At 51.6% G+C, this 25,796-nt stretch overlaps 1 protein-coding gene across 5 annotated transcripts; it reads right to left on the minus strand.

Moving 5' to 3' along the window:
* Positions 1 to 1,879: 1,879 nt before the first annotated feature.
* Positions 1,880 to 25,689, minus strand: NQO2 (N-ribosyldihydronicotinamide:quinone reductase 2). 5 transcript variants are annotated; one of them, XM_057555407.1, is made up of 8 exons: positions 25,536 to 25,689; positions 24,176 to 24,319; positions 22,481 to 22,645; positions 20,775 to 20,816; positions 16,390 to 16,520; positions 14,098 to 14,211; positions 13,093 to 13,194; positions 1,880 to 6,412 (listed from the first exon to the last, which is right to left on the minus strand). In XM_057555407.1, exons 2-8 carry the CDS (start codon positions 24,180 to 24,182, stop codon positions 6,311 to 6,313), a joined length of 663 nt encoding a protein of 220 aa, XP_057411390.1. In that variant the 5' UTR covers positions 24,183 to 24,319; positions 25,536 to 25,689; the 3' UTR covers positions 1,880 to 6,310. The 5 variants fall into 5 exon arrangements, with proteins under 5 accessions (XP_057411390.1, XP_007173955.2, XP_057411388.1 ...); XM_007173893.2 differs by lacking the exon at positions 1,880 to 6,412 and adding an exon at positions 11,295 to 11,530; XM_057555405.1 differs by lacking the exon at positions 1,880 to 6,412 and adding an exon at positions 11,295 to 11,530 and having other exon boundaries at positions 20,775 to 20,901.
* Positions 25,690 to 25,796: the final 107 nt, after the last annotated feature.

Here is a 25,796-nt window from a genome sequence, read left to right on the forward strand (position 1 = left end):
AGGCAAACTTTATTAGAAATCTCATTTAATTTTGTTATTTTAGGTGAGCAGTTTTGTGTTCTTCTGAAAATGGAAACAGTTCACACTGTATCCTGGATGACGGGGCACTGACTTTTGCCGTCAGCCATGGCCGCATCCTGACAAGTATCAACCTGATCGTAAGAATTTCGCTTTCTTCTCCTCCAGGCCCGGACTCAACCCACAGCAGGAAGGACTGGCCTGAGCTCCCTGAGCCTGAGACCCATTACACTCGGATGGTGGGGTGACGAGAGAGAAATGGGACCGGGGACGGCCCGCAGGCTTGTTTGTCCTGCACCTCAAGCCCCTGGCAGGGAGCTCGGCCTTTCAGACGATGCTGTGTGACTGTTCGTCCTCCCAGGAAGCAGAATGGCAAATACCCTCCCACCCACCGTGCCAGGGGCAGCACCAAAGGCCAACACTGGGCCAGGAGCCAGAGCAACCCAATTACAACATAAATTCTTGATTTTGCATCAGGTCTTAAAAAGAAAATATGTACATAATGCTAAAATAATCTGTTTCAGGCCATTCTTCCAAGAATAGGAGTTTGAAAATGAAGGGACGTTCTTGTCAAGGTTTTTCATCCTAATCTCCCAAAGCCCACGTTTCTTACCTGCCATGTCTTGGAAAGGTGGTTGTTTTCCTCAAGAGGATTCTATTTAGGGCTCCCATCTGGATGTTGCAAAAGGGAGGACCCTCTGTGAGCTCTGGCTTCTGTGCCAGCCCTGACCCCTCTCTCCTGAGGGGTCGTGGGCCTGGGAGCGGGGGATCCTGCAAGGAGGAGGGGCAGAGGGAAAGGTCCGGGCTGGCAGGGCCCTGAGCCAGCAGGAGCTCAGCACCCTGGTCAGCCAGCCGTCCCCGTGTGCACGCAGGTCACCTGCTGCAGCAGCTTGGGGCATGAAGCCTTCGTGTTCTTCCAGTTAATCCCATGGGTCCCTAAATGCCCTTATTCGCTGGGCTCCCCACTTCTACCCAAATTGCATGAAAATCCTTGGGATTTTCTCAGGGGTTTCACTTATAACCTTCAGGAGGTGAGAGGCTTGGAAAGTCTGATCTGCCCACAAGCACTGGTGCTTCTGACCCTGCCATTTGGGGGTCACTGTCGGGTCCTACACGGCCTAATGGACTTCTGTCCACTGAGACAGTCACGTCCTAGATGGTTCAGAGCCCACAGCCCCCAGGGGCCCCCGCAGTGGGCTCCAAAGAAGCAACTCTTTCAGCTCACATTCACGCAGAAGGTTTTAAAACAGTAAGTATCTAGATTTACTTTCTTTCTTCCTTAAACGATTTCACATATATAAAAGTAAATGTTATATTATTTCTCAAAGGACAGTGAAATGAATACTCAGGTACTCACCCTCTAGTTTAAGAAATAGAACATTAATAGACCTTTAAAAGAGATGTGTGCCCCCTCCCATCACATTCCTATCTTGAATATTTCCTTATAACTCTACCACTTCAGTATGAATCTCCAGATGCCTTTTTATTTGGCATGTTTCTATACTTACTCTAAGTGATCTTCTGTGACCTGTGTTTTCTTCCCCGTTCAACTTTATGATTATGAAACGTGTATGCCCGTGGTTAACTTTTTTTTACCCGGGAAGTAAAATGTGTAAATGCTCCATTTTACAGGGTACATTTTCTAAAGCTGTGGCTCTAATAACCCACGAGCAGTGTATAGGTTTTCCTGTTGGCTTCCATTCTAACACGTGCTACAACCCAAACTTTTCGATTTCTGCTCGTCTGCCGGGTGTGAAATGGCTCACCACTGCACTCCATGCGCATTTCTCCTGAAAAACTGACATCTTCCCTATGTGCGTCGGCCAGGTGCGCACCCTCTTCCGTGGAATGCCTGGCACACGTGTGCGTGTGCAGGTGTGTCCTTTCTCTACCTCTTATGGTCCACATTAAGCTTATTTGAATAAGTTTTTTATTCCATCTTTATTCTTTGCTAATGAGTATTCAGCAATATAGATACCCGTCAAATACTTGCGCTGCAACCCACAAATCTGATAATATAGTATTTTAATTATTATTCAGTTCTAAATACTTAAAAAATTCTCCATTATAATTTTAACTTTGAGTTATTGAAAAGAGGGTTGTCAAATTTCAAGTGATGGGTTTCTTAGTTATCTTTATGATTTGATTTAGTTATATTTTGGTCAGAGATGGTCTTCTGAATTTACATATTCTTTGGAATTTGCTGAGATCAGAATTTGTATGATTTTTCCATGAATGTTTCAGAAAAATATGGATTTTCTTACTGCTGGGTGCAGTGATTTTTATGCAAGTATTAAGTCACTTTTGTTCAAATCTTTATTCTTTTGTGTGTTTGACCTTTCACTTACAAGGAGATGTGTGCTGAAATCTCCCACTCTGATGGTAGATTTGTCGATCTTTTTTTTTTTAAATAAATTTATTTATTTTTATTTCTTTATTTTTGGCTGTGTTGGGTCTTCGTTTCTGTGCGAGGGCTTTCTCTAGTTGCGGCGAACAGGGGCCACTCTTCATCGCGGTGCGCAGGTCTCTCACTATCGCGGCCTCTCTTGTTGCGGAGCACGGGCTCCAGAGGCGCAGGCTCAGTAGTTGTGGCTCACGGGCCTAGTTGTTCCGCGGCATGTGGGATCTTCCCAGACCAGGGCTCGAACCCGTGTCCCCTGAATTGGTAGGCAGATTCTCAACCACTGTGCCACCAGGGAAGCCCCCTGTTGATCTCTTTTTATAACTCAGTTTGTTTTATATATGGTTTAAAACTGCTTATTAAATGGATACAAGTTTGGAATTGGTATAACTTCATATTGAATTGGAACTCTTACCATTACACAGAAACCTCCTTTACCCCTAATCATCTGTTTGATATTAATATAGCTGTTCTGCCTTCTTGGGCTTAGGATCTGCATGGTACATCTTATAACTTTTTTTTTTCTCTTTGGTTTTGTTTTAGATATATCTCTTGTACACAGCAGATAGCTAAACTTAATTTTTTATCCAGTTTGACTCTGCCTTTTACATTTTTTTGTGATTATATACATATTAGGATTTTTTCACCATAATTTTCTGCCTTTGTCTTTTTTTTTTTTTTTCCTGCCGTGCCGCTTGGCATGCGAGACCTTAGCTCCCTGACCAGGGATCAAACCCGTGCCCCCTGCAGTGGAAGTGCAGTCTTAACCACTGGACCCCCAAAGAATCCCCCACTGTCTGCTTTTACTGTTTTTTTCTTCCAGTCTTATTTTATTTTGGATGATGGCATTGTCTCACTCCATTCTAATTTGATCCTCAATTTCCATTATTTTAATGCTTATCCTAGAAACTTGAATACATATATTTCACTTAAAAAACTAAAGTTAATTATTAACTATCCTTCTTCTTGAAAAGAACTGGCTGTTTTAATTTAGATTATACTATTTTATGTGTTATTTTCATCCACCATTTTAGTTCTGGTTTTTAACCCTATGAGTCAGACTTCATTGTTAGTGTTTTACACGGTCAGTGTTTGTCTAGATTCTCCCATGTTTACCCTGTTCCTTGCTCCCCATGCCCTGTTGCATTTCAGACCTTCCTTCCTTCCTTCTGGAATCACTGCCCTTCTAAAAGAAATACAACTTTTAGAAATTCCTTTAGTAATGTCTGTCCATAGCAAACTGTATTTTTTGATTTTATGAAATGCCTTTGTTTTACTGTAATAATTGAAAGAGACGTCTAAATTTATAGTCATCCTTTTTTGCAACATGTCGATGGTGGTATTCTACTGTTTTCTGTTGTTGCTATTGAGAAATCAGCTGTCAGTTAAACTGTTGTCCCTTTACAGGTGACCTATCCCTTCCACTTTTCTTTTGTGTCAGGCAGTTTCACTATGCTGTCTGGGTATATGTTTTCTTTTACTTATCCTGCCTGAGACATGTGGTACTTACTAAATCTGACATTCTTCACAAATTCTGGGGAATTCCCAGCTATGGTACTTTTTGAAGTATAGCACGCCCCCATCTTCTCATTCCAGAAATCCAATTAAAAACGTAATAGGCCTTTCACTCTGTTTTCTCTCTTAATCTACCCTTCATCCTTTCCACTTCATTCCTTATTTGTTTAGGTCTGTCAGTTCACCAGTTCTCTCTTCATCTGTGTGTAACCTAGTGTTTATCCTGTTCACTTGAGCTATTTTTCAAATCTGTGTGGTCACTTTTGAATGTCTCTTGTCTGTTGCTCAGTGTTTGATTCCATTTTTATTTCCTTAAACATCATTATTTTGTGTTATGTATCTCACAGTGGCAATATTAGAAGCTCAAGGGTGGTAAAATCTACTGCATGGTGTTTCTGCTTACTCTCAGTCATGATATTTGGTTTCCTCATGTATTGGCAATTTGGGAGTTTATACTAGGCTGACTTAATCAGGGAGCATCCTGACAGGCACGAGACAGGCACGAGACAATGTTTTTCTCTAGAGCAAATTTTCTTCTTCCTGCACTGAGGACTGTCATCATTCAGGGCCACTTAATTTCTTTAGATTTCCCCTTACTCTGTATGTGGGTAGAATAAGTCCCATTCCAGGATCCTATGATACTGGAGAGATTTTTTTTCTACCCAGAGCTGAGATGGATGTAGGTTAGCTTCCTGTCTCCCCATAAGGGCAGGTGTAATTTTCTACCCACCTTCTGACAGAGGTGGCCCCCTCCATGCAAGCAAGGTCTCAACTGAGCTGCCCACTTTGCACAGACGCAAGGTCTGGTCTCTCGCTTCTCTTTTTGTTGGAATATTAACATCACAGAGTATTGATAACATAGAGCATTGATATCAGCATGTGACCCCGAGGCAGCCTAAAGTTCCATGTTTCTATCCATTCTGCCGTCAGTAACTCGTTAGGCTTTTGCTGTTAAGGGGCAAGGCTGGTGGGTAGGCGGTGGGGACAGAGTTGTGGATATGCTCAGACATTTCCCTCAATTTCTTACGACCTCAGCAACGCATTTAAAGGTCTGGCCTCCGGAAGTGTTGCTGCAGGACGCCTTTTGAGAAACCTCATCTGCTCATCTGTCACGAGCAGGAAATCAAAGTCTCAGAAGGGTTTTCAACCTCAACCAGAAACTCTGCAAAAGTTGACCCACAAAACTTTAGGCCCTTGCTCAGCAGGAGACTCAGCTCAGATTTCCTCTCTTCCCATGAGGAACTCCCCGTGGGGTCTTTGTGGGTCATTTCTCAAAAAGGGCCTCTGTTCAGTGCTGCCTCAACCCCCTGACGGTTCTGGAACCTGAGAGGTTCTGAGCACAAACTCTGGAACAGGTGCTTTGGTGTGAGCCTCAGCTCTGCAAGGTGTTGGGGTGGGACCCTGGCCAAGGTACTTCAACTCTGTCTCAGTTTACCCATCTGTAAAATGGGGCTAATAATAAGATCTTACAGCCTACCAGCTCGGGCCGGGAGAAACTGCACAAAATACCATCCTTCATCAGGGATTCGGGAGTTCAAGTGACATATGATCTGATTCCTGATAACCTCTGTCCTCAATACAGCTTCATAAAACCGATGACTGAATGTATTTACATTTCAACACATCCATCCCGCTTGACAGAAAGAGAGGCAAACAGAAATCAGACATACCAGGGAATTCCCTGGCGGTCTGGTGGTTAGGACTCCGCACTTTCACTGCTGGGGACCCGGCTTCAATCCCTAGTCAGGGAACTAGGATCCTGCAAGCCCCGAGGTGTGGCAAAAAAAAAAAAAAAGAAATTGGCCCCAGGACTTGGGGACCCCAGACAGCTCTTCCTGGAGCCTCAAGGAAAGGATTACAATGTGCAAGGCTAGGGGCTCCTGGAATCTTACACAACCAGTGGGGAAACTAAGGAAGGCCAGACTCCCTGATTTCACAGATGGGGAAACTGAGGCCCAAGAAGGCTGATCAGCTTGTTCAAGGCCACTCAGTCAGTGCAGAGGTGGGACTGGGCGGGGGGCCCTGAGCCGCCCTCAGGTCTCCGCACGGCAGGGTCTCACCCTGTCCTCCTCCTCCTTTGTTCACTACACATACTTAACCCATTTGGTGAGAAAAATAACTTGATATATTACTATACAATTTGTTCCAACTTAATACACCTCTGTGTGTTTTTATATTATAACCATATTCCAAAATTAATCTATTTTCACTGGAGTATTTATTTCCATGTAGACACTAACTACGCTTGTTGAATTTAGGATTTCTCTAGTTGCAATTTCTATAAAGCCACTTGAGCAAAAAAGGCAATGTACTGCCTCCCATGACTAGAGAACTGAAGATGGACATGGCAGCTTCAGGCAGGGATGGATCCAGGTGTCAAAGGATGTCCTTAGGAAGTCGTCTCTTTCTGTGGCTTGGATGACCTGTCCTCAGTGTGGCTTCGCAGGACGGCGCTCTCTCCTCATGGCCCCGACCAACCTACAAGGTCACAGCTCCAAGTCCAGAAGCCAGAAAAGTCTCCTCCTTCCCAAGTTTAACCTCGTTTTCTGGGGCAGGGACGCTGCTTGGTGAGGGGTGTCAAGTGCCACTCCTGGGTACTGAGGGGCCGTCCCCCTATGATACGACATAGCTGGTTGACAGGGCGTGTTTCCCGAAGGAAAACCCGGTGTGGCCATGAAAAGAAACATGAGCAGACGTGGGTCAGGCGAACACGGCCGTTCAGGACACCTGCCGCCTCAGCCCAGGGGCCGGCCACGCGCGCTGTCGCCACCCGATCCCAGGCTCGCCGGTTGCTTCCAGGGAGGAACCAGACGCGCTGGGCTCCAATCCCGTACCTGCCCCACTCTAGCCGTGACCTCGGGCAAGTGTCTTAGCCTAACTCTGCCCCCGTTTCCGCATGGGTAACATGGGGGCACGGCGAGGGTCAGACGAGCTGATAACACACGCACGGATTCAGCACCCAGTATGTGTCGGCTGGTATTACTCATGACTAGAACCAGCATTGCTAAGGAAATAAAACTTGGTTCAGAAAACTACTTTCACCTTGCATGCAGCATTTCCTCAGCACACATTCTGTACGTGGAATTGCCGAGGCAAAGGCCGCCTGCGTTTACAGCCCTTGTTACTTGTTGCCAGGCTGCTCTCAACAGCTCTGAGCTGCTTAACAGTGTCGCAGGCGGGGGGCCCTGTGCTCGGGGACCCACGTGATCCCCAGCCTCTGGCCTTGCCTAGGATGACCTCCCTTTAAGAGCAACACAAAACAGCCCGAGCACACGCGCCCGGCAGAGGGCGGGCCGCCTGGGGGGCGGGCTGTCCCCCGCTTCCTCCGTCACCCCCCACCCCCAAGCTGCTGCTGTGCCCTCGCCTTCCTACGCCCCCTTCCCGCTGCCGTCCCCTGGGCTGTGCCCCGCCGGAGACCCGTGCCCACTCCCTCTCCCAAACTTTCAGGCTTCCAGGAGCTGCTCCCAAACACTCCTGCCGCCTTCCTTACACGGAACAACATAAGTCTCTTCCCTCTTTTTTTTTAAAACCAACCTCCATCCAAACTAGGCTCTGGAGCCTACATCCGCATCACCAAACAGAAGTTCTGGATGTAAAAAGGTCCCGTGCTCCTAAGATAAACGGTGCCAGGGCTTTAGGACGTTTAGGGAGCACCTCGTGGACGGGCGCTGCTCGGACCCGACTTTCCTGGAGCGAACAGCCTGGGGAGGGAGCCAGACGGGACAGCGAGAAGGCCCTCGTGTGTTCCCCGTAGAAACAACGCCACGGAGACGTTTTAAAGCCGTGAGGAAGGCAGGCACAGGACAGGGCGTCCGACTCCATCCAAGGGGTGGTGGAGGCCCCCTTAAGCAGGTGACGTGGAAGGGGGGTGCAGAGGGTGACGACGGCTGGGGCACACCTGAGAGGGAGCGGCCTGCACGGAGGCCCTGCAGCAGGAGGGGCGCGGGTCCCCGGCCGGCTGCGGAGACACGGGGGCAGGGCCGCGGACCAGCCAAGGATGCTGGCCGTTCCCAAGAGCACGAGAGACCCGGGCAGAACCAGGAAGCCTGGAGTGGTGAGGGTGTGCGCGCACATGGTTGAAGGTTACTCTAGGCGCTCTGCAGACAATGGTTTGTAACGGGCAGAAGTGCAGGAGGGCAAGTCACTTGGGAGGTTGCTGCAACAACCCAGACAAAAAAAGGCGGCACCTTGGACCAGCACGGTGGAAGTGGGGATGCAAACAGCGCGCAAGTGGGGCGTACGTGACGCGTACGCAGTTCAGCAAGGCGTGGAGCTTGGCTGGACGCAAGTCAAGGTGAGGCCCAGGTCCGGGCCCGAGCATCCGATGACCGTTGCTGCCACTCACTGAGATGAGGGGCAGTGACGGAGGCTGGGAAGCGGAAGGACCCCGCGGATGACACGCTGGGCAAAGAGACGACACGACACACACGGCAGACCTCGGACCCCGGCGGTGACCTCCTTGCTTGCCCGGACCCCGCTCCCAGGCCAGGGAGGAAACAAGGGCAGCGAGGACCGGGGCAAACGGGGGGTGCGATGAGCAGCTGTGAACAGAGGAACCGTGTGGAGACACCAAGGGTGACGGTGACACCCAGGGCGGCAACGCCCGGGAGAAGCCCGGCCGAGAAACTACTCCTCCGGGCAGCGGTCGGCTGACACCCCTGGAAAGAGGGCTGGGTCCCCAGCGCCACTGAAGCGCCCACCTCCACACGGCAGGCTAGCTGGCTTCTCGGCGACGGCGCGTCCGGCTGCCTCTGCGAACATACGCAGTGGTGCTAGCGACGCCGAGAAGCCTCTGCAGAGAAAAGCCCCAAACCCACCGGCCTCAGGAGGAGGGGCGACAAAGAGGAAGGCTTCGGGGTGAAGAGAGAAATACAAAGGCACGCGTGACTGGTTTCCCGCCAGACGCGACCGTGGGGGCACCCACGCACTTTCTATCTCATCTGGCACGACTGCCGCGGAGATCTTAGCGGAGACAGCTCTGCAGTTATGTGAAGAGGGAATCTGTGTTTCCTGCGTGCATACTTTCGGATGAAGATGGAATCAGAAGCTAGAACTTCGATACTGAAGGGGAGGGCGAGGCTCAGGGGAGGCAAGCTCCCCAGGAAGCGGCCTCTCAACAAAAGCAGCTGGACCGTCCGGAGCAGGCCACGCGCGAACAGTCGCCATCAAAGACGTTGCATTGTGTGGATTCTGAGGATGGTCCGCTGGTGCTGAACGGGGAAGAGAAAACCTCTGAGGAACGTGTTCAAATGGGGGCCAACTAGGAAGCTCCTTTCCTTGGACAGACACCAGATGGGACCTGCGTCCCAAGGAGCACAGAGGAAGCTGACGGTTAGATTCAAACCCTCGATGAGAAGGAGGTTCAGTGGCTGTCATCCACCTGTCCCAGCAGGGATGGGACCACAGACGACCAGGCTGAGGACACCGCAGGAGAACGGAAGGCTTTCTCCAGCGTCCTGAGGCATTCAGTGTTCAAATCCCATCTTTGCTTCAAAGCGCAGGGTCCAGTATGTAAGGGCTTTCCTGAGCGTCCCAGCACATATGGGATGAAGAAGGCTCAAGGGGCTGCAACAAACATGGCACTTAAAGGACCTATACATCAAACACATGTGAAAGAACAGAGGACGGGAAAGATTTTGAAGACGATGCTTCTGAAAAAGAACAGGGCCCAAGAGAGTCTGAAGAAGGCAGTTCCAAAAGTCTGAAGAGAATGGTCTCGAGGGAACCTAAAAAGGAGAGTCTCCGAAAAGATTATGAAAGAAGTCTGGAGGTGACCCTGAGAAGGAATCTGAGGAGGGCAGCCCCAAAAAGGGTCTGAGGAAGATGGAAGAAAGAGAATCTGAGGACTGTTCTGAAAAAGTTTGAAGAAAATGGCGTCAAAAAGGAGTCAGAAAGAAATGACCCTGAAAGATCAGATGCTGATTTGAGGATAACAGCTCTGAGTGAGGGAAGGTTCAGATGAAAAGGAAGAAGATGCACATGAAATACTATCTGGTGGCGACTTCCCTGGTGGCACAGTGGACACGACTCCATGCTCCCAAAGCAGGGAGCCCAGGTTCGATCCCTGGTCAGGGAACTAGATCCCACACGCCGCAACTAAGAGTTCGCAGGTCACAACTAAGGAGCCTGCAAGCTGCAACTAAGACCCGGTGCAACCAAAAGTAAATAATATTAAAAACAAAACAAAAAGAAATACTATCTGGTAATGCATCAGGTGAAAAAGAGGAGAATGAAAATGAGGACAGAAAAGGGTCTGAAGATGCTGGGGGGTGGAGGGGCGGGGGAGGGGTAGAGGAAGGTGAAAGGTGTGTGACGAGGGGGATCCAGCGGGAAGCTGGGACAGTCTGATGGGAGCGGGGCTGGGATACTGAGCAGAAGGGCCCTGACCCCAGGCAGCTGCTCTGTCCTGGGCAGTGACGATGACCGTGACGATGGGGGGAGGGGGTGGGGGGAAGGGATCTAATTCCTCAAACCCGCTTTGGGGGAGACACTCCACCTACACGTGCCCACACCTTGAGGTTACTGTCAGTCACGTTCCCCGAGCTCGCACAAACTGACAGGATGCCTTCTCACTACTGCTTGGAAACCTCGTTGTAACGGGCACGCAGGAATTGTGAAAATACGTTAAGTGGCTGCTCAATTAAAACTTCACAGTCAGGATGCAAGTAAAAAAAAAAAAAAAAAAGATGGAAGAAGTAAGTCCAAACAGAGCACTCAAACACAAGCTGTGAACAGACTTCACTTTTTTTTTTTTTTAAACTTTTTCTGTTCCAGCTTTTTTTTTTTTTTTTTTTTTTAATTTTTATTTATTATTTATTTTTGGCTGTGTTGGGTCTTCGTTTCTGTGCGAGGGCTTTCTCTAGTTGTGGCAAGTGGGGGCCACTCTTCATTGCGGTGCGCAGGCCTCTCACTATCGCGGCCTTTTTCTTGTTGCAGAGCACAGGCTCCAGACGCACAGGCTCAGTAGTTGTGGCTCACGGGCCTAGTTGCTCCGCGGCATGTGGGATCTTCCCAGACCAGGGCTCGAACCCGTGTCCCCTGCATTGGCAGGCAGATTCTCAACCACTGCGCCACCAGGGAAGCCCCAGACTTCACTTTTCAATGAAAACAGAAACTCGAGTTATGGAATAAAACAAAACCAAACCTAACAAATCCAGTTCCAAGCCAGGAGAACTACAGAAAAACACCACTACCCGCGAAGGCTGAAGACAGGGAGATGGAAGAATAGTACAAATGAAAAGCAAGCCTGGGAGAACACGGACACGTGTCAGGAGAGAATCCGGGACGAGCAGCGGGTGACGGGAGCCGCGAGTCGGCCCACAGGACCCTGGAGACACAGTCACATCACCCCACACACCTGCTGCTCTGTCGTGCCGTCGTTTATTACACACACCAGCACCTCCCAGCGTGGCCCCGAGGTCACTGCCCGAAGTACCAGGGGGGCCAGCAGGGGATGGGCTCCTCCTTCCAGATGGTCTTCAGCCTCTGCGCCCAGGAGGCCACCATCCCCCTTCTTTCTTCTTCTGATGCAAATTCAGGAGCAAAACTGATATGAGGGGCAAGGACTTTAAATCCACAGAAGTGCAGCGTGCCGTGCTACAGCCGCAAAGAAAGGAGAGCGATGAGAAGCCGCCCTGCACACGCCATCCGTCCAGTCACCAAAGGGGACAGAACACCTTTCATGCTACCAGTTAACTGAAAACAACGGAAATGCCCCAGAACCTCAGGACACGGCCGCTACCAGGGAGGCGAAGAGTGCCGGGCAGCGGCAAGTTCCAAATTCTACTCTGATAACTGACATTAATCTTTAACCTCTGCTGTTGAGTCAGACACTAAAGTTTACGGTTTTGACTGGTTAGGCAAATTATGGCAAGCCATGCGCTGGAATATTCTAGAATGAGGTTATTTTAGCTACAATGTGCCACCATGGAAGGCTGTTCAAGATACGCATTAAGTGTAAACAGCGAGAAGAAACGTGAAGCAGTATTTGTGGCACACTGTTTATGTAAAAAGATAAACATGATAAGCCTAATCACTAAAAGTATGTATTTAAAAGTATATATGGGCTGTAAAGAAATACATCAAATCATTGAAAGTGATTATTTTTAAGAGAGGAATTAAGGGAACTATTTTTATATTTTATGATCTCATTTTTTTCTATGATATGTACTTCTGCAAACTGAAAAAAAGGTGAAGATTTTTTAAAAGCAGGAATTTAAGCCTGGCTCACGGCACCTAGGCGGCCCCGCGGCCTCTGCAGAGGGAGTTCGGGCTTCCGCAGCTGAGCAGCACTGCACGGGACGACTACCCCGTCTCCTTTCAGAGATCGTTTTTCCAGAAATATCACTGTCCTCCGCCTGCACTCCTTCCCTAAGCCCACACCCTGTCCAGGCCTGCCCCATCAGGTGGTGGGAGGCCGGGCCCCACACCACCGCCTGCATTTTTAAAGCTCACAAACCCTTAACTACGTGATCTCTTCCGAGCTCAACACGCATCCCTAACAGCCTAGATGGGCAGCTTCCATGCAGGTCGCTGGGTCTCCCAGGAGTTCCCTACGGGACACGGGGGCTGACGCAGGGCCCCCAGTTCCCTTCCTCGGCTCTGCCCCTCACCAGGGCGCTTCCACTGACCGCCGTCCTCGCCGACCCCGGGCCCGGGGCGCAGAGGCAGCCCGGCGTCCGCCTGGGAGCGCGGCCCGGAGCCGAGTCCTGGGCTCCTGGAGGGGGGTGGGCTCTGGTGAGGCGCCCAGCCCCTGGCTCCACGGAGACATGCCCGCTCACGAGGCCGTCGGATGCGGGCCGGGGAGCCTCTTGCCAGGCTTCCAGGCGATCCTGCCTCGGGAAGCAGAGCCAGAGTGTGGATGGCTCTACCCTCCCGAGTCGTGACACACACGGGCCACCGTGGGGCTCCTGTGTACCCCAGAGCACACCAGCCAGCTAGGTTTGGCCTGGCCTCTGCCCAAACGACGGCAGAAGCTGTCCTGATAACACGTGTTTTCCTCATTGGCCAGCCTTTCCAGTGCTGCCAAGTAAATCATTAAAGAGGGCAGAGGCTGCCACTTCCTGTACCCAGGGAAGTCACAACGGTCTGGCCTTCAGGCCTGTGTCACACCTCATTTGTACCAGCGGAGCTGCGGGGCAGGGAGGGGTGTGGCGTACCTGGAGGGGCCACAGGAAGTATCGGAAGTCTCCGCTGGCTCCAGTTTTCCAGTACATGTCGGCCGTGCCGCCCGTGGTTAAGGACAGGATGGCCAGTTTACCCTGCAGAGGACACAGCACACGCCCTGGTGCGACCCCAGAGGACAGGGCAGTAAAGGCCACTGTGACTCCAGCCCAGAGGTTTATAATGACCGGGAGGGAAAACCCGAGGCCAGCTCCCTTGCACCCTTTCCTGATGGAAAGACACACATTCCCATCCCCGTCCAGCCCAGCTGCAGGCGACAGCTGCATCGAATGGAGAGAGCAGGGGACAACCAGAGGAACGGACAGGGTACACACAGAGCTGACAGGCCCCGGCGCTGCTGGAGAGCAGGCTTCAGGGACGCAGGGGAGGAGTGGACGAGGCCGAGGCCAGACCTCGGAGCGGCTGGGAGGGCAAATGGTACCACTCGCGGTGCCCGGCTCCTGGGGCCACTCAGCAAAGGGTGGCATCTTTTCACGGTCCAAGACGGATCTCATGACTCAGTGTTTTCTTTATATGCACTTATTTTCTGAGGATCTCAGAATTTAAAATGTCATTTGTTTTAGTAGGAAATCCATAGCTACCACGTCCCGTGCATCTGCCAGGTTCCCCGCAACCTCTTCCCTGGGGGCGAGACGTTATCCTGTTTTCAAGGTGGTTACGTGACGCTCAGAGGTGACCTGGCGCGTGGCCAGCTATGAGCCCGCATCGTGGAGCACGTGCCCCCCGGCAGCCGCCCCCAGGCCAGCCCAGGCCTCCCTGGCTGAGCACGCAGACGGACGTGGACGCTCTGTATCCCTTGCTGGAAGAAAAGCCCACGACCTCGGGAACGATGCTTTCTCGCCCATGTAACCACACGGGGCCTTACACACAGAACCCCACTGAGCTGGCGCTCAGTGTTTGGTGAAAACATGCAGACTGGGAGTGACCTGCTGAGACGCCCCCTCCAGCCCCGATGGACGCCGCCCCTCACCGGGCCGTACCTTGAGGAGGCCGTCGTCGTAGAAGCCCGGGAGGTCGAAGGCGAAGCCCTGGCACAGCACCCTGTCCATCCAGCCCTTCAGGACGGCCGGCACGCTGAACCAGTACAGCGGGAACTGCGGGAGGGGAGGCAGGGAGCGCTGGGGTCGCTTCCGCGCTCCTCTGCCTGGCGTTCGGGGAGCCTCCTCCCCGGGCCCGGCAGGCGGGTGTCCGCAACACGACGGGGAGGCTTCTCCCCCTTCTCTGAGGCGCGCGGTGCGGCGGTGACGGCCGGCGGGGCGGGCAGGGCCGACAGCGTGCTGGTCGCTGTCACAGGTGGCGCTGCGTCCCCCGTGACGGTCCCCGACTGCTTGCCCCTGACTGAGCGGGCCGGGCGGTGCCGACCCCCAGCCACGGGGCCAGAGGGAGGGTGTGGGAAAGAGTCTGCCCGTTTCCCCGCCCGGGGGTGAGACACGCATCTGGGAGTCGGGCTGGGGTAGGTTCTGAGAAGTCTGCTCCTCAGATTCCACACACCAGCAGCACGGTCTCCCTGGAGTCCACTCCGGTCCCCACAGAAGCCCTAACACCATATCCAACAATATCGTCAATGAAAAGAGATGAACACATGCAATAACCTATTACCAAAGCTAGAAGGAAGCCCGTGTTTCACGTGCTTTCACTATAAATCTAATTCAGGACTTGGCACTGAAATCCCAGCTCCACAACCTACTGCTGTGTGACGTTGGCAAGTTACTTAACCTCTCTGGGCCTCCTTAGCCTGATTTGCAAATCACTCACAGCACTGTGGTGAGTGTCAATGACACATCACAGTGCCCAGAACAGGGTAAATGCTCAGCGAGTGGTGAGCTATGGTCACAGTAGCAGTGGTCGTGGTGAATGACATTTTTATTAGTGTTGAGCAAAAAAAAATAAACATACATGCAGAGGCTCTGGGCAGAGTACGGGGAAAAGGGGTGGGGGTGGGGAGAAGACAGGTGAAAAGAGGCAGGAATAAAGAAAGACTCCCACAGAAGGAACAGGCCTTGGCTGGTGTTCACCTTCCAGTTACAGGAGGGGAGGAGGGGGAGGAGGGGGAGGAGGGGGAGGAGGGGGAGGAGGGGGAGGAGGGGGAGGAGGGGGAGGAGGGGGAGGAGGGAGCCTCGGGCTCCGTGTGCTCAGCCGGGAGCCCGCAGCGGAGGGGAGACAGAGCTGCGTGGGGTTCTGCTCGGACCAGGGGCCGGACTGCTGGGCCATCGTCACACGGCTGCATGGCCCTGCGTGACTACCAGCGTGCCGGTGGTAAACCGCGGGCACTCAGGTGTAAGGAGGGTGGAAGAAGGTCCGCACGTGGACCACACCCGGAGTCAAGGTCGCGGGGAAGCAGGGCAGGCAGACACGGGGCTGCCGCTTCTGCGTGCACAGGTGTAGTCTATGGGGCGTTTCTGCACTGTGTCTGGAAACCGGCTCTGCACCCACTGCAAGGGTGGTCCTGTTCTCCCGCCCCTGCCCCGCCCCTCAGCAGGTTGGAAAACAGAGACGATGTGGACCCAGGAGATCCCTTCCTGGGAGGCTGGATCTAGTGGCGTGGGGCGGAGGCAGAGCACCCAGATCGGAGAGGAGCAGCTGCCATGGGGAAGGGAGCAGACACCCACACCCCGTGCCACTACCCTGAAGCCCGCCACGGCCTGTCCTCGGGTTCCAGGGACCCAAGCGATCAGGGCCCTTACGATAAATCCCCTTCTCTCCTGGCCTGACTTGGATTTCTATCCACCCAACGACTCCCCAAAAGCACATTTACTCTGCGGCCATGACGCCCGCCTGGCTGGCCGTGGACGTGGCGTCCTGGGCAGCTCTCGTGCAGTGAAGCCTGCCTGGGACAAAGGTGAGCGAGCACCAGGCGAGGGTAGGGGGTTGAGGCCGCCCACGGGGCTTGGGGGAGATGATCCTCCTCCTGACGACCGGGATACTTAAGGCAGCAGCTGCATCTGGCCCAAAGCACTCTGACAAACACCCAGGCAGACAAACCTGGTTTCCATGCAGCCCCGCACCTCCCGGGCTGGGGACCAGAGAACGAAGGCAGAACCTTCTGCAGGGTCGGACGTTTCGGGAACACAGGCTACAGGGAAATCCCTGCTGTTTACGTGGGGGTCAGGATCTGAACGGGGGGTATGGGCTCCCTGGGTCTCCGGACCCAACGAGACAGAAGTAAGCGCGCAGATCGTAGCACCACCGCCAGGAGCGTGAACTCAGTACCGGGAAAGACTCTGCACACAGGACAAACCAAATTCGTTACCATAATCCGAGGGGAAACAAACCTGAAACATCACTAGGTCGGCCTCCTGAACCTTCTTCTGCTCCGCGATTATGTCGCTGGTCAGAGACCTCTTCTTGCAGGCCTCGTACGCTTCCACACCGTAGCTGAAGAACTCGGGGCTGGAGAGGGCGCCTGGAAGAACAAGACAGGGGTTCTCGCCCAGGGGGCAGCCGCGGCCCATCCCGCCAATCCCACCAGCGCCACTGCTGCCTGGACGTCACTCCCCACCCCCAGCAGGCCACAGGGCAGTCACGGAGACCTGAGCACGCGCCAGGCCCTGGGCTCAGACTGTGGACGCAAAGAGAGGAAGCTACGTCCTTACCTTCCCCTAAGGGACTCAAAGTCCAGTAGGAGAGGTGGATGAGTAACCACACGATAACACACAGAACACGACCACCCAGCCAGCTCGGTGTAACGTTACGGCAGACGGGCCTCACACCCCACAGCCTAGAAGCAGGGGGTCTCACTCTGCGTGTGCAACTAGTGCTGCAGCCAGCTCTGCGGGGGCGGGTTAGGAGCGCACCCTGGGGATGAGTCGGTGAACAGGGTTCTGACGACGGAGTAGGAGTTTCAGGCAGCCTGGAGAAGCGGGGGACCTTCTGGGCAGAAGACGCAGACGGGGCAACTTGGCCAGCCCAGGAGTGGGCCACTGGGAGCACAGCCGAGAACCTGCAGTGAGAGGCTGGGAGGCCCGCAGGTGATGTGACTGCAGGAATGGACCAGGGCTTGTGAGCCCGGCCGAGGGGCTTAAGCTTCTCCTGCACACAGGGGGCTGCTCCCCACGTATATAGTGAACGCTCCAATTCAGCTCTGGAAAAGCTCACTGTGGCCTCAGCGATTCAGGAGAAGGCCTGGTAGGGGAGGGGCTCAGACAGCAGCAGTGGGGGGGAGGGGTCGGGCTGGAACCTGCAGCACCTGACCCTGACCCTGACCCTGACCCTAACCCTAACCCTCGACAACTAGGCTGAAAGCCAAGTCAACACTTTGACCTAGGCCTTCAGTGGGTTCTCCTCAAGCAGCATGCTTCACCCAGCCGCGCTGATCAGTGTTAACAACAGTCGCCCGTGGCTGAGGATCCCCACATACCACGCCAGGCTCTGCAGCATCACCTTGCTATGTTCGTAACAACCCGACAGGCTGGCTAATTCCGACCGACCAGAGAGGAGGTGGAGGCTGAGGGCCGAGCTCAAGGCCACGGGTCCCACATGGCAGCAGAGGGGACGACGGGAGGCCCAGGTGCGGCCCCTGCAGCACACGGCCTGCAGAGGAGCCCAAGGAGAGGCCAGCCCTTCAGCGGCCACAGCTGAGAACGTGCCAGGGCTCTGCTTCCTCCCTCAGCCTCCCCGGGGTTCATTTTCATTCAAAGCACCTGTTGGGCCGCTTCTGCGCATGAGGTTCTGCACCGACCAGAGACCCTGAGCAGGAGAGCCTGTGTCTCAGGCAGGCTGCCGCCCACCGGGCGTGGAGCCCACAGAGGACACTGGGTGCTTCTGATAATGGTACACGGACAATGAAATGTGCATGCGCCACGTATGTTCTAGATAAAATTAAAAAGTAAGTATCAAAGCAAAGGTATCCAAATGTCATGGGAAAACGGGAATATTTTTATAAGTGAGGGTATGGAGAGGACTTTCTTAGTAAGACAGGGAATCCAGAGCCATGGAAACATACTGACTCATAGCTTGAAACGAAAGCTGGAGACAAAGTAAGCCTAAGTCAACAGGGGAACTGGTTATAGCAGGTACCATGAAGGGCCACGCAGTCATTAAAAAGACTCCCAAAAGCTCTAGTGAATAAAGCAAATCCCCACTTACATCTGTATCTATAGAGTTTCTAAGCTCTACACAGATATGCATTTTGCTGATACTTGGAGTAAGATCTACAATGATCCACACCACAAAGTTCGGCCTGCTTGTCCCTGGGGGCCACGCAGGACCAGGTGGGCGTGTGAAGGGGCTTGCTGTTTTCACCCTCTGCCCACCTGTTCACCACATTTAAGACACTTTATACAAAGAGCCTGTGTCACTTGAGTCACTGAAAACCAGTGGCCCCTCCACATACTACTCTCTATCTCCCCAGTCCCTGCTTCGCTGTTCGCGCAGTGAAAAGAACTGTTTGGTTTATTAAAAGGGAATAGACAGGGACCTCCCCGGTGGTCCAGTGGGCAAGACTCCATACTCCCAATGCAGGGGGCCTGGGTTCGATCCCTGGTCGTGGAATTAGATCCCACATGCCGCAACTAAGACCCCGTGCAGCCAAAATAAATAAATAAATATTGTTTTTTTAAAAAAAGGGAAGGGCTCCCCTGGTGGCACAGTGGTTGAGAATCCGCCTGCCAATGCAGGGGACACGGGTTCGAGCCCTGGTCCGGGAAGATCCCACATGCCATGGAGCAAGTAAGCCTGTGCGCCACAACTACTGGGCCTGTGGTCTAGAGCCCGCGAGCCGCAACTACTGAGCCTGCGCACTGCAACTACAGAAGCCTGCATGCCTAGAGCCCGTACTCTGCAACAAGAGAAGCCACCGCAATGAGAAGCCCGCGCGCTGCAACCAAGAGTAGCCCCCGCTCACCGCAACTAGAGAAAGCCCACGCGCAGCAGCAAAGACCCAATGCAGCCAAAAAAATAAATCAATAAAATAAATAAATTTAAAAAAAAAGAAGGGAAGACAAGAAGAGACAAGGATGTCAGCTATTACCATCAGCACTGAATACTAAATCTGGGGATCTTGTTAACCCAATTGCGAACAGAAGGAAATTAAAGGTAATTAATTTAAAATTAAAATTCCTGGAAAACCACAGGTGACATTATCATTATTTGCAGGTGATCTGACTGTGTATCAGGAAAGCCCCAGAGAATCAGCTGAAAACTACAAACAGGAGGAAAATTAGTAGCAGCCGGATATGCGCGCGCACACACAGATTAGTCCTCTTCATACAGAGCAGGGGTCCCCAACCCCCCGGCCGCAGGCTGGTACCCGTCCTCGGCCTGTTAGGAACCGGGCTGCACAGCAGGAGGTGAGCGGCAGGCCAGCGAGAGAAGCTTCCTCTGCATTTACAGCCGCTCCCCGTCGCTCGCGTTACCGCCTGAGCCACCCCTCGCCCCAGTCCACGGAGAAACTGTCCTCCACGAAACCCATCCCCAGTGCCATACAGGCTGGGGACGGCGGCCACGGAGGGACAAAAGCCAGTCAGTAAGGATCATGTGAGAGCTGCGTGAAGGGAACTCGTGCACGGACCTGGAAGGCTGCAAGAGCACGTGAGCAAACGAGGAGCCACGCCTGTCACCGGGACAGAAAGAACTTTACGAGGCTGAGTCATCTGTAAACTTAATGGGACCTCAATAAAAAGACCATCTGTTACCTTTTGAATCTTGCCACCCAAAGGCCGGCACTTGCCGTCTGCCTCTACAAGGACTAAGTCACAAACTGCTGTGACCGCTGACCTTCCACACGCCCTGAAAGGGGTTCAGGGTGGAGATCAGGAATGAGGCGCCCTGTGCTCCCGGAAAAACTGGCAGAACAGGCCTTCAGAGAGTTCGATCTTTCCAGGAGAAGATTTCATGAGCCCAATTCTTGCACCTCTTCGTATCTAGAAAAGCACTAACATCACTAACGGAGACATGTGCTCCTCGTGACCAGCAGCAACCTTCTGCCAAACTGTGTGCTCAACTGCACGTACCCGCTTCACCAAAATCACACATATCCTGACTTCCCCCCTCACCTCTTCGGAGCAGTTCCTCAGAGCTCTCTGAGAGGCTGTCTCCTGGGCTAGAGTCCTCATTTTGCCCCAAATGAAACTTAACTCACAACCCTCAGGCTGTGCATTTTTTTTTCAGTCGACAATCTGGAGAGCTAATCCAAAAGATTTTATGGAAAAGTAAAACTAGTCAGAAAAAAATAGAAAATAAGACAAATGAGGGTGGCCTAACTCTATCAGATATTAAATAAATTATCTGCCCAAATGATTAAAACCATGTGGTACTGAGTCATGGATAGGAAAACAAAACCAGAATACAAAGTTTAGAAGAGAATAAAACATATGTGGGAATTCAGATCACAATGAAGGTGGCATTTTAAATTGGGGCAAATAGCTGGATCATGTAACAAATGGTGATGAGAGAGCTGGGTAAGTACTTGGGAGAAACGACCCACACCTCACATCATACACCAAAGTAAACTCTGAATAGAGAACGTACTTAACTTCAAAGAGTGGAGCCTGTCAAATACCAGAAGAAACTATAACACCTTTAAAAAATAAGCTTAGACTTTACAGGACACAAAACACACAGGTCAAAAGCCAACTAAGCACAAGTAAATGACATTCCGCATGAAAAAAGCCACCACAGTAAAGTGGACTAAAAAAAAAATAGGTAAAAATATACTTACAATTCATATACAAAACTGTGTACTCAGGGACCATTTTTCCACCTGTCAGATTGGCAATCATCAAAAAATTGGTAAACTGAGGAAACGAGCACTTACAAACACTGCTGGGGGTAAACCGGCACAGCACCTACAGAAAGCAGTTTGATATTATCTACGAAAATTCAAAACGCACATTCCCTCTGATCAGCAACTCCATTCTAGATATACCTGCACAGACAGGAAAACACATATGGCCACGACTGCGCACTGCAGCTCTGTTATCATGGCAAAAGTGAGAAACAACCAAAAATACCCATTAGTGGCAGCTACTTAAACCATGCCTCCTCCATACAATGGGGGACTTCGCAGCAGAAAAAAAGCAACATGCAAAACAACATATGTAATATGTTCCCATTTTTTAAAAAGCGGAGGGAAACTGGAGGCTATGCCCTTAATTGCTTTAGGTACATCAAGAGATAGCGCAGACTCACTCCAGAAAGATGCACAGGTAACGGGAGACACTGGTTTCCTTGGGGGCAGAGAAACCGGGTGGCTGGGGACGGGGGAAAGAACTTGCACTGACACCTTTTTGACTTGAGAACTCTCCATCATGTGCAATGATAAGCTTTGTTTTCAAACTTTTTTTGTTTTCAAACTTTTTAAAAAAATTACAAAGAAGGCAAAATCCTCCAAACAATCTGATTTAAAAATGGGCAGAGGATCTGAATAGACATCTTTCCGAAGAAAACACACAGATGGCCAACAGGCATGTGAAAAGATGCTCAACATCACTAATCATCAGATATGCAAATCAAAACCACAGTGAGATATCACTTCACACCGGTCAGAATGGCCATCATCAAAAAGACAAGAGACAACAAGTGCAGGTGACGACGTGGAGAAGAGGGGACCCTCGTGCACTGCTGGTGAGAATGTAAAGTGCAGCCACTATGGAGAACAGTGTGGAGGTTTCCTCCCCAAAATTAAAAATAGAGCTACTACCCAGCAATCCCACTTCTGGGTATTTACCCAGAGAAAAGGAACACAGTAACTCAAAAAGATATCTGCACCCCTATGTTCACTGAAGCATTATTCACAATAGCCAAAATACGAAAACAACCGAAATGCCCATCAATGGATGAAGAAAAGGTGATATATAAACACAATGGAATATCATTCAGCCACAAAGAAAGAAACCTTGCCATTTGCAGCAACGTGGATGGACTTGGAGGGTATCATGCTAAGTGAAATAAGTCAGGCAGAAAAAGACAAATACTGTATGATCTCACTTATATGCGGAATCTTAAAAAACAAAACAAAAAAATAACTGAGCTCATGAATACAGAAAACAGATTGGTCGCTGCCTGGGGCAGGGGCAGGGGCTGGAGGGGGTGGGTAATACAGGTAAAGAGGGCCGGAAGAACAAACTTTCAGTTATAAATGACTAAGTCACGGGGATGTCACACACAGCATGGTGACTACAGTTAAGACTGCTGCACATCTGAAAGAGTGGATCTTGAAAGTTCTCATCAAGAGGGGAAAAAAGTGAAACTATGTGCGGTGACGAATGTTAACTGGACTTGTCATCATTTTGCGATGTATACCAACATCGCATCCTTATGTTATACACCTGAAACGAATACAACGTTATGTCAATTATACCTCAGTAAAAAGACACACACAAGGAAGAAAGTTTAAAAAACCAGAGCATTTATTCCATGACTCACCAGTGATATCTTTCCTTGTGGCCCTCGGCTCAAAGTCCATGGCATAGAGATCAGAAACGGTGACGGTGCAGCCCTGCCGGCTCAGTTCAGCCACCGCCACGTCCTTCAAGGACCCGTTGAAAGACCTGGGCTCTTGGTGCGCGTAGACGATGAGCACTTTCTTACCTAAATCCGGACAAGAAACCATTTCTCTTGAAGAATAATTCCTCTTTGTCAAAATTAGACAAGGACTAAGATGACAATGAAACATGCAGGTGCGTCACCGTGGTTGAAGCTAAGTAAGAAAGACCAACCCTTTTTATGGGTGACAGTTTTAAAACAATGAGCATTTTAAAAAAATCTAATTATGTCATAGTTCATCATTACTTGAGTTTACTAACACACAAATACACGAGTCGAGTTACAATTCCTCAAGAGTAACACGACTGAGTTCCTTAAAAGCCCAATCTGTTTTATCCTCCGTAAGTTTTAGCCGTGTTGCCTAATATCATAAGAAACTACCGTGACTAATCTTTTGTGCTAACCCTTTGTCGGAAGGCATCAGCCACTGACACACAGCTCTGCTTCCTTCCCCTCCATCAAAAACTGACACTTAAGACATCAAAAATCAGATCCCTAGTCCCACGGGAGAGGCAGGGCCTGCATCAAGTCCCACTTTTGGGGGCGAGGCCGAGGGCAAGAGGCTCTAAGAAGACCAGCGTTACAGGGCCTGGCTGTGTCATTAACACCAACAGCCTCTGAAGCAGTACTGTCCTCGTTCAGAAGATTCTGTGAGGTTAGGTACCGATTTCTTCCAGAAGGCAGCTGTGGGGATTTGTTTAAATCTTCCCTGGGAACATCTGAGACCAAAATGTTTAAACTCTTGATTTATATTATTCTGTTTAGGCCCTTAAGGAGAAAATATAAACGTCAGTTGGAAGCAAACAGCTTTGGGGCATTCAGCTGAGTGTAAAGGTTGAACCCCACAAGTGAAATTAATGATTAACAGTTTTATTTTAACCCCTCAGACTCATTTGTTGTAAAGGAACTCTACTTGGGGGCTTAATAGGAAAAAGGATACACATGAACTGGGCAGAGTGCTGCCTCCCAGGGGATATTTCACGAGGTCTGGAGACGTTTCTGGCTGTCACTTTCAGAGGGAGGCACGGCTGGCATACAGGAGACAGAGCCCAAGGCTGCTGCTAAACATCCTACAAGTACAGACAGGTCCCACAACACAGGGCTATCTAGCCCCCAAAGGTCAGCAGTGCCGAGGCTGAGAAACCCTAATGGATGACGCAATGTGTAAAATAACGTGAACGTTTATGTTCTGTAATGAAAGGATTTTCATCTTTTGTTTAAAAAAAAAGATGTCACAGAATGGGATGTGTGTGAGTCGTGCTGAATCTTTAACCATCGTTAGCTCTTGGGGCTCATTCACTCAGTATCTATTTATTGAGCACCTACTATGTCCTGGTGGTCATCCCAGAGGCTGGAGGCAAAGCAAAGACAGCATAAGCATTAGATTTTGATGGGGCTGAAATGGACAATAAGACCAGTAAGAAAACACAAAATGAGAGAATTCCAGACAGCAGTGCACATTATAAACAAGTTTTATACGCTTCAGTGCTGTCTGGAGTTTTCATAACAAGGTATTCAATTTCTAACTAAAATTTTAATTTAAAAAAGCTTAACTCCCCCATGGCTAATAGTCACCTGCCATATTCTAGGAAGATGGGTATTTTTCTCTCTGGACGCTGCCAAGAGGAGGGTCCACGGTTAACCCTGGGCACGGAAGGACTGGGTGTGGTGGGCCCTGGGCTCTCAGGCGCAATCACCCTCCTCGGTGACCCCAACAATCTAGAAGAGAAAACAAACACTGAGGGACGGGGGGAGAGTGGTGGGGAGGTCGAGGTACAGCCACAGACAGGTTCAGGCAGAGGGAAGAGCGAGGGTAAGGCAGGCGGTGGGAGCGGCCAGGTGTTCAAGGAAGCCTGCGTGATGCACCTGGGGTTAAAACAGAGCGCTGGATGGTGGGAGATTCAGTCCAAGAGATGGGTGGGTCTGCAGCACAGGGGCAAAGACTTTATCCTGAGCCTAACAGAAAGCTGTTGGAGCACGTTATGCAGGAGAGTGATGGGACCTGATCACCTCGGACAGATCATCAGTGTCACTCCAGACTCAGGGACACCTCGTCCTGCAATCCCTAGGGTCAGGGCCCAAAGACATTTTGGTTTGCTTAAAAACCATTTAATTTTAATGCCTACAGTAGGGCACGCATTCCCCTCTTGCTTTGCTGGGCCCAGTTTACCTATTTACATCACCCGCCAGGCCACTGGAGGCCACTGAGTTTCTGACTCCCGCTGTGGTCAATTCTCCTAGTTGTACAGAATAAGAAACTGAGGCCCCAGAAGTCGGCTACTTGCCCAACACTTCCCCCACTGACCTTCCCTATCTACTGCCCCTGCACAGCAGGGGTACCTACCCCTTCCTCGGAAATTATACACTTACCAGGTCAACAGGAAAAAAAAACCATGTGGTTGTTAAACTCTATATATCACATCAAATGGGCTGATAGTTTAATGTACATACCCTAACCCTAACCCCCGCGACCGTTTCTCTCTTTCTACACTTGGGTTCTTTCCATCCCCCCTAGAACTATACATAGCCGTGCAGGAAGCATACACCGAGTACACGTTTCTCTTTTCGAATTTCTCTGGCTGACCATCTCAGGGACTAAAGTTAAAGAAGCTGAGTTCCAGGGCCTGGTACAGACTGGACGGTCCGCGGAGCAGAGGCCGAGCCGAAACTCGGCGGCCCGCGGGCCCAGGCCGGGTCACCGCGACGCCCACTCGCTGACCCCGGGCTGCCCGCTTCCCGTCTGCAGCTGGGGTCAGCGCAGCCCGAGTCCAGGGCGGAGGGCAGCGGCTGAGGGCAGCGAAGGGCCTGCTCACCCTGTGCCCCAGCCTCGTACTTGCAGAAAAGGAGCCTCGGGCACGCGGGAAGTGGGAACCCGCGGAGACCCTCGCCCTGGGAAGGGTCCCCAAGCCCGTCCCCGGCGTGCGACAACACTCACCGCAGCCAGCGCGCGCCCAGAACGAGGGCAAGACGCGGACTCCCTCCGGAAGAACGTCCGACGTCCACGCCACGTTCTGGCCCCGCGGGCCACGCACTCGCAGACGTCGGCGCCCTGACGCGCTTTGCGGGGCGGACGCGGGGAGTCAGCCAGCGGGGCCCCGCCCCCGCCCCGAGCGCAGTCCTGGCCACGCCCACTCCCCCGCCCGCGAACACCGCCCCGCCTCGCCCTAGACCCGGCCCCGCCCCCGCCCCGCCCCCG

The sequence above is a fragment of the Balaenoptera acutorostrata genome, chromosome 10 (genome assembly GCF_949987535.1).
Source record: "Balaenoptera acutorostrata chromosome 10, mBalAcu1.1, whole genome shotgun sequence".
Taxonomy (NCBI): domain Eukaryota; kingdom Metazoa; phylum Chordata; class Mammalia; order Artiodactyla; family Balaenopteridae; genus Balaenoptera; species Balaenoptera acutorostrata.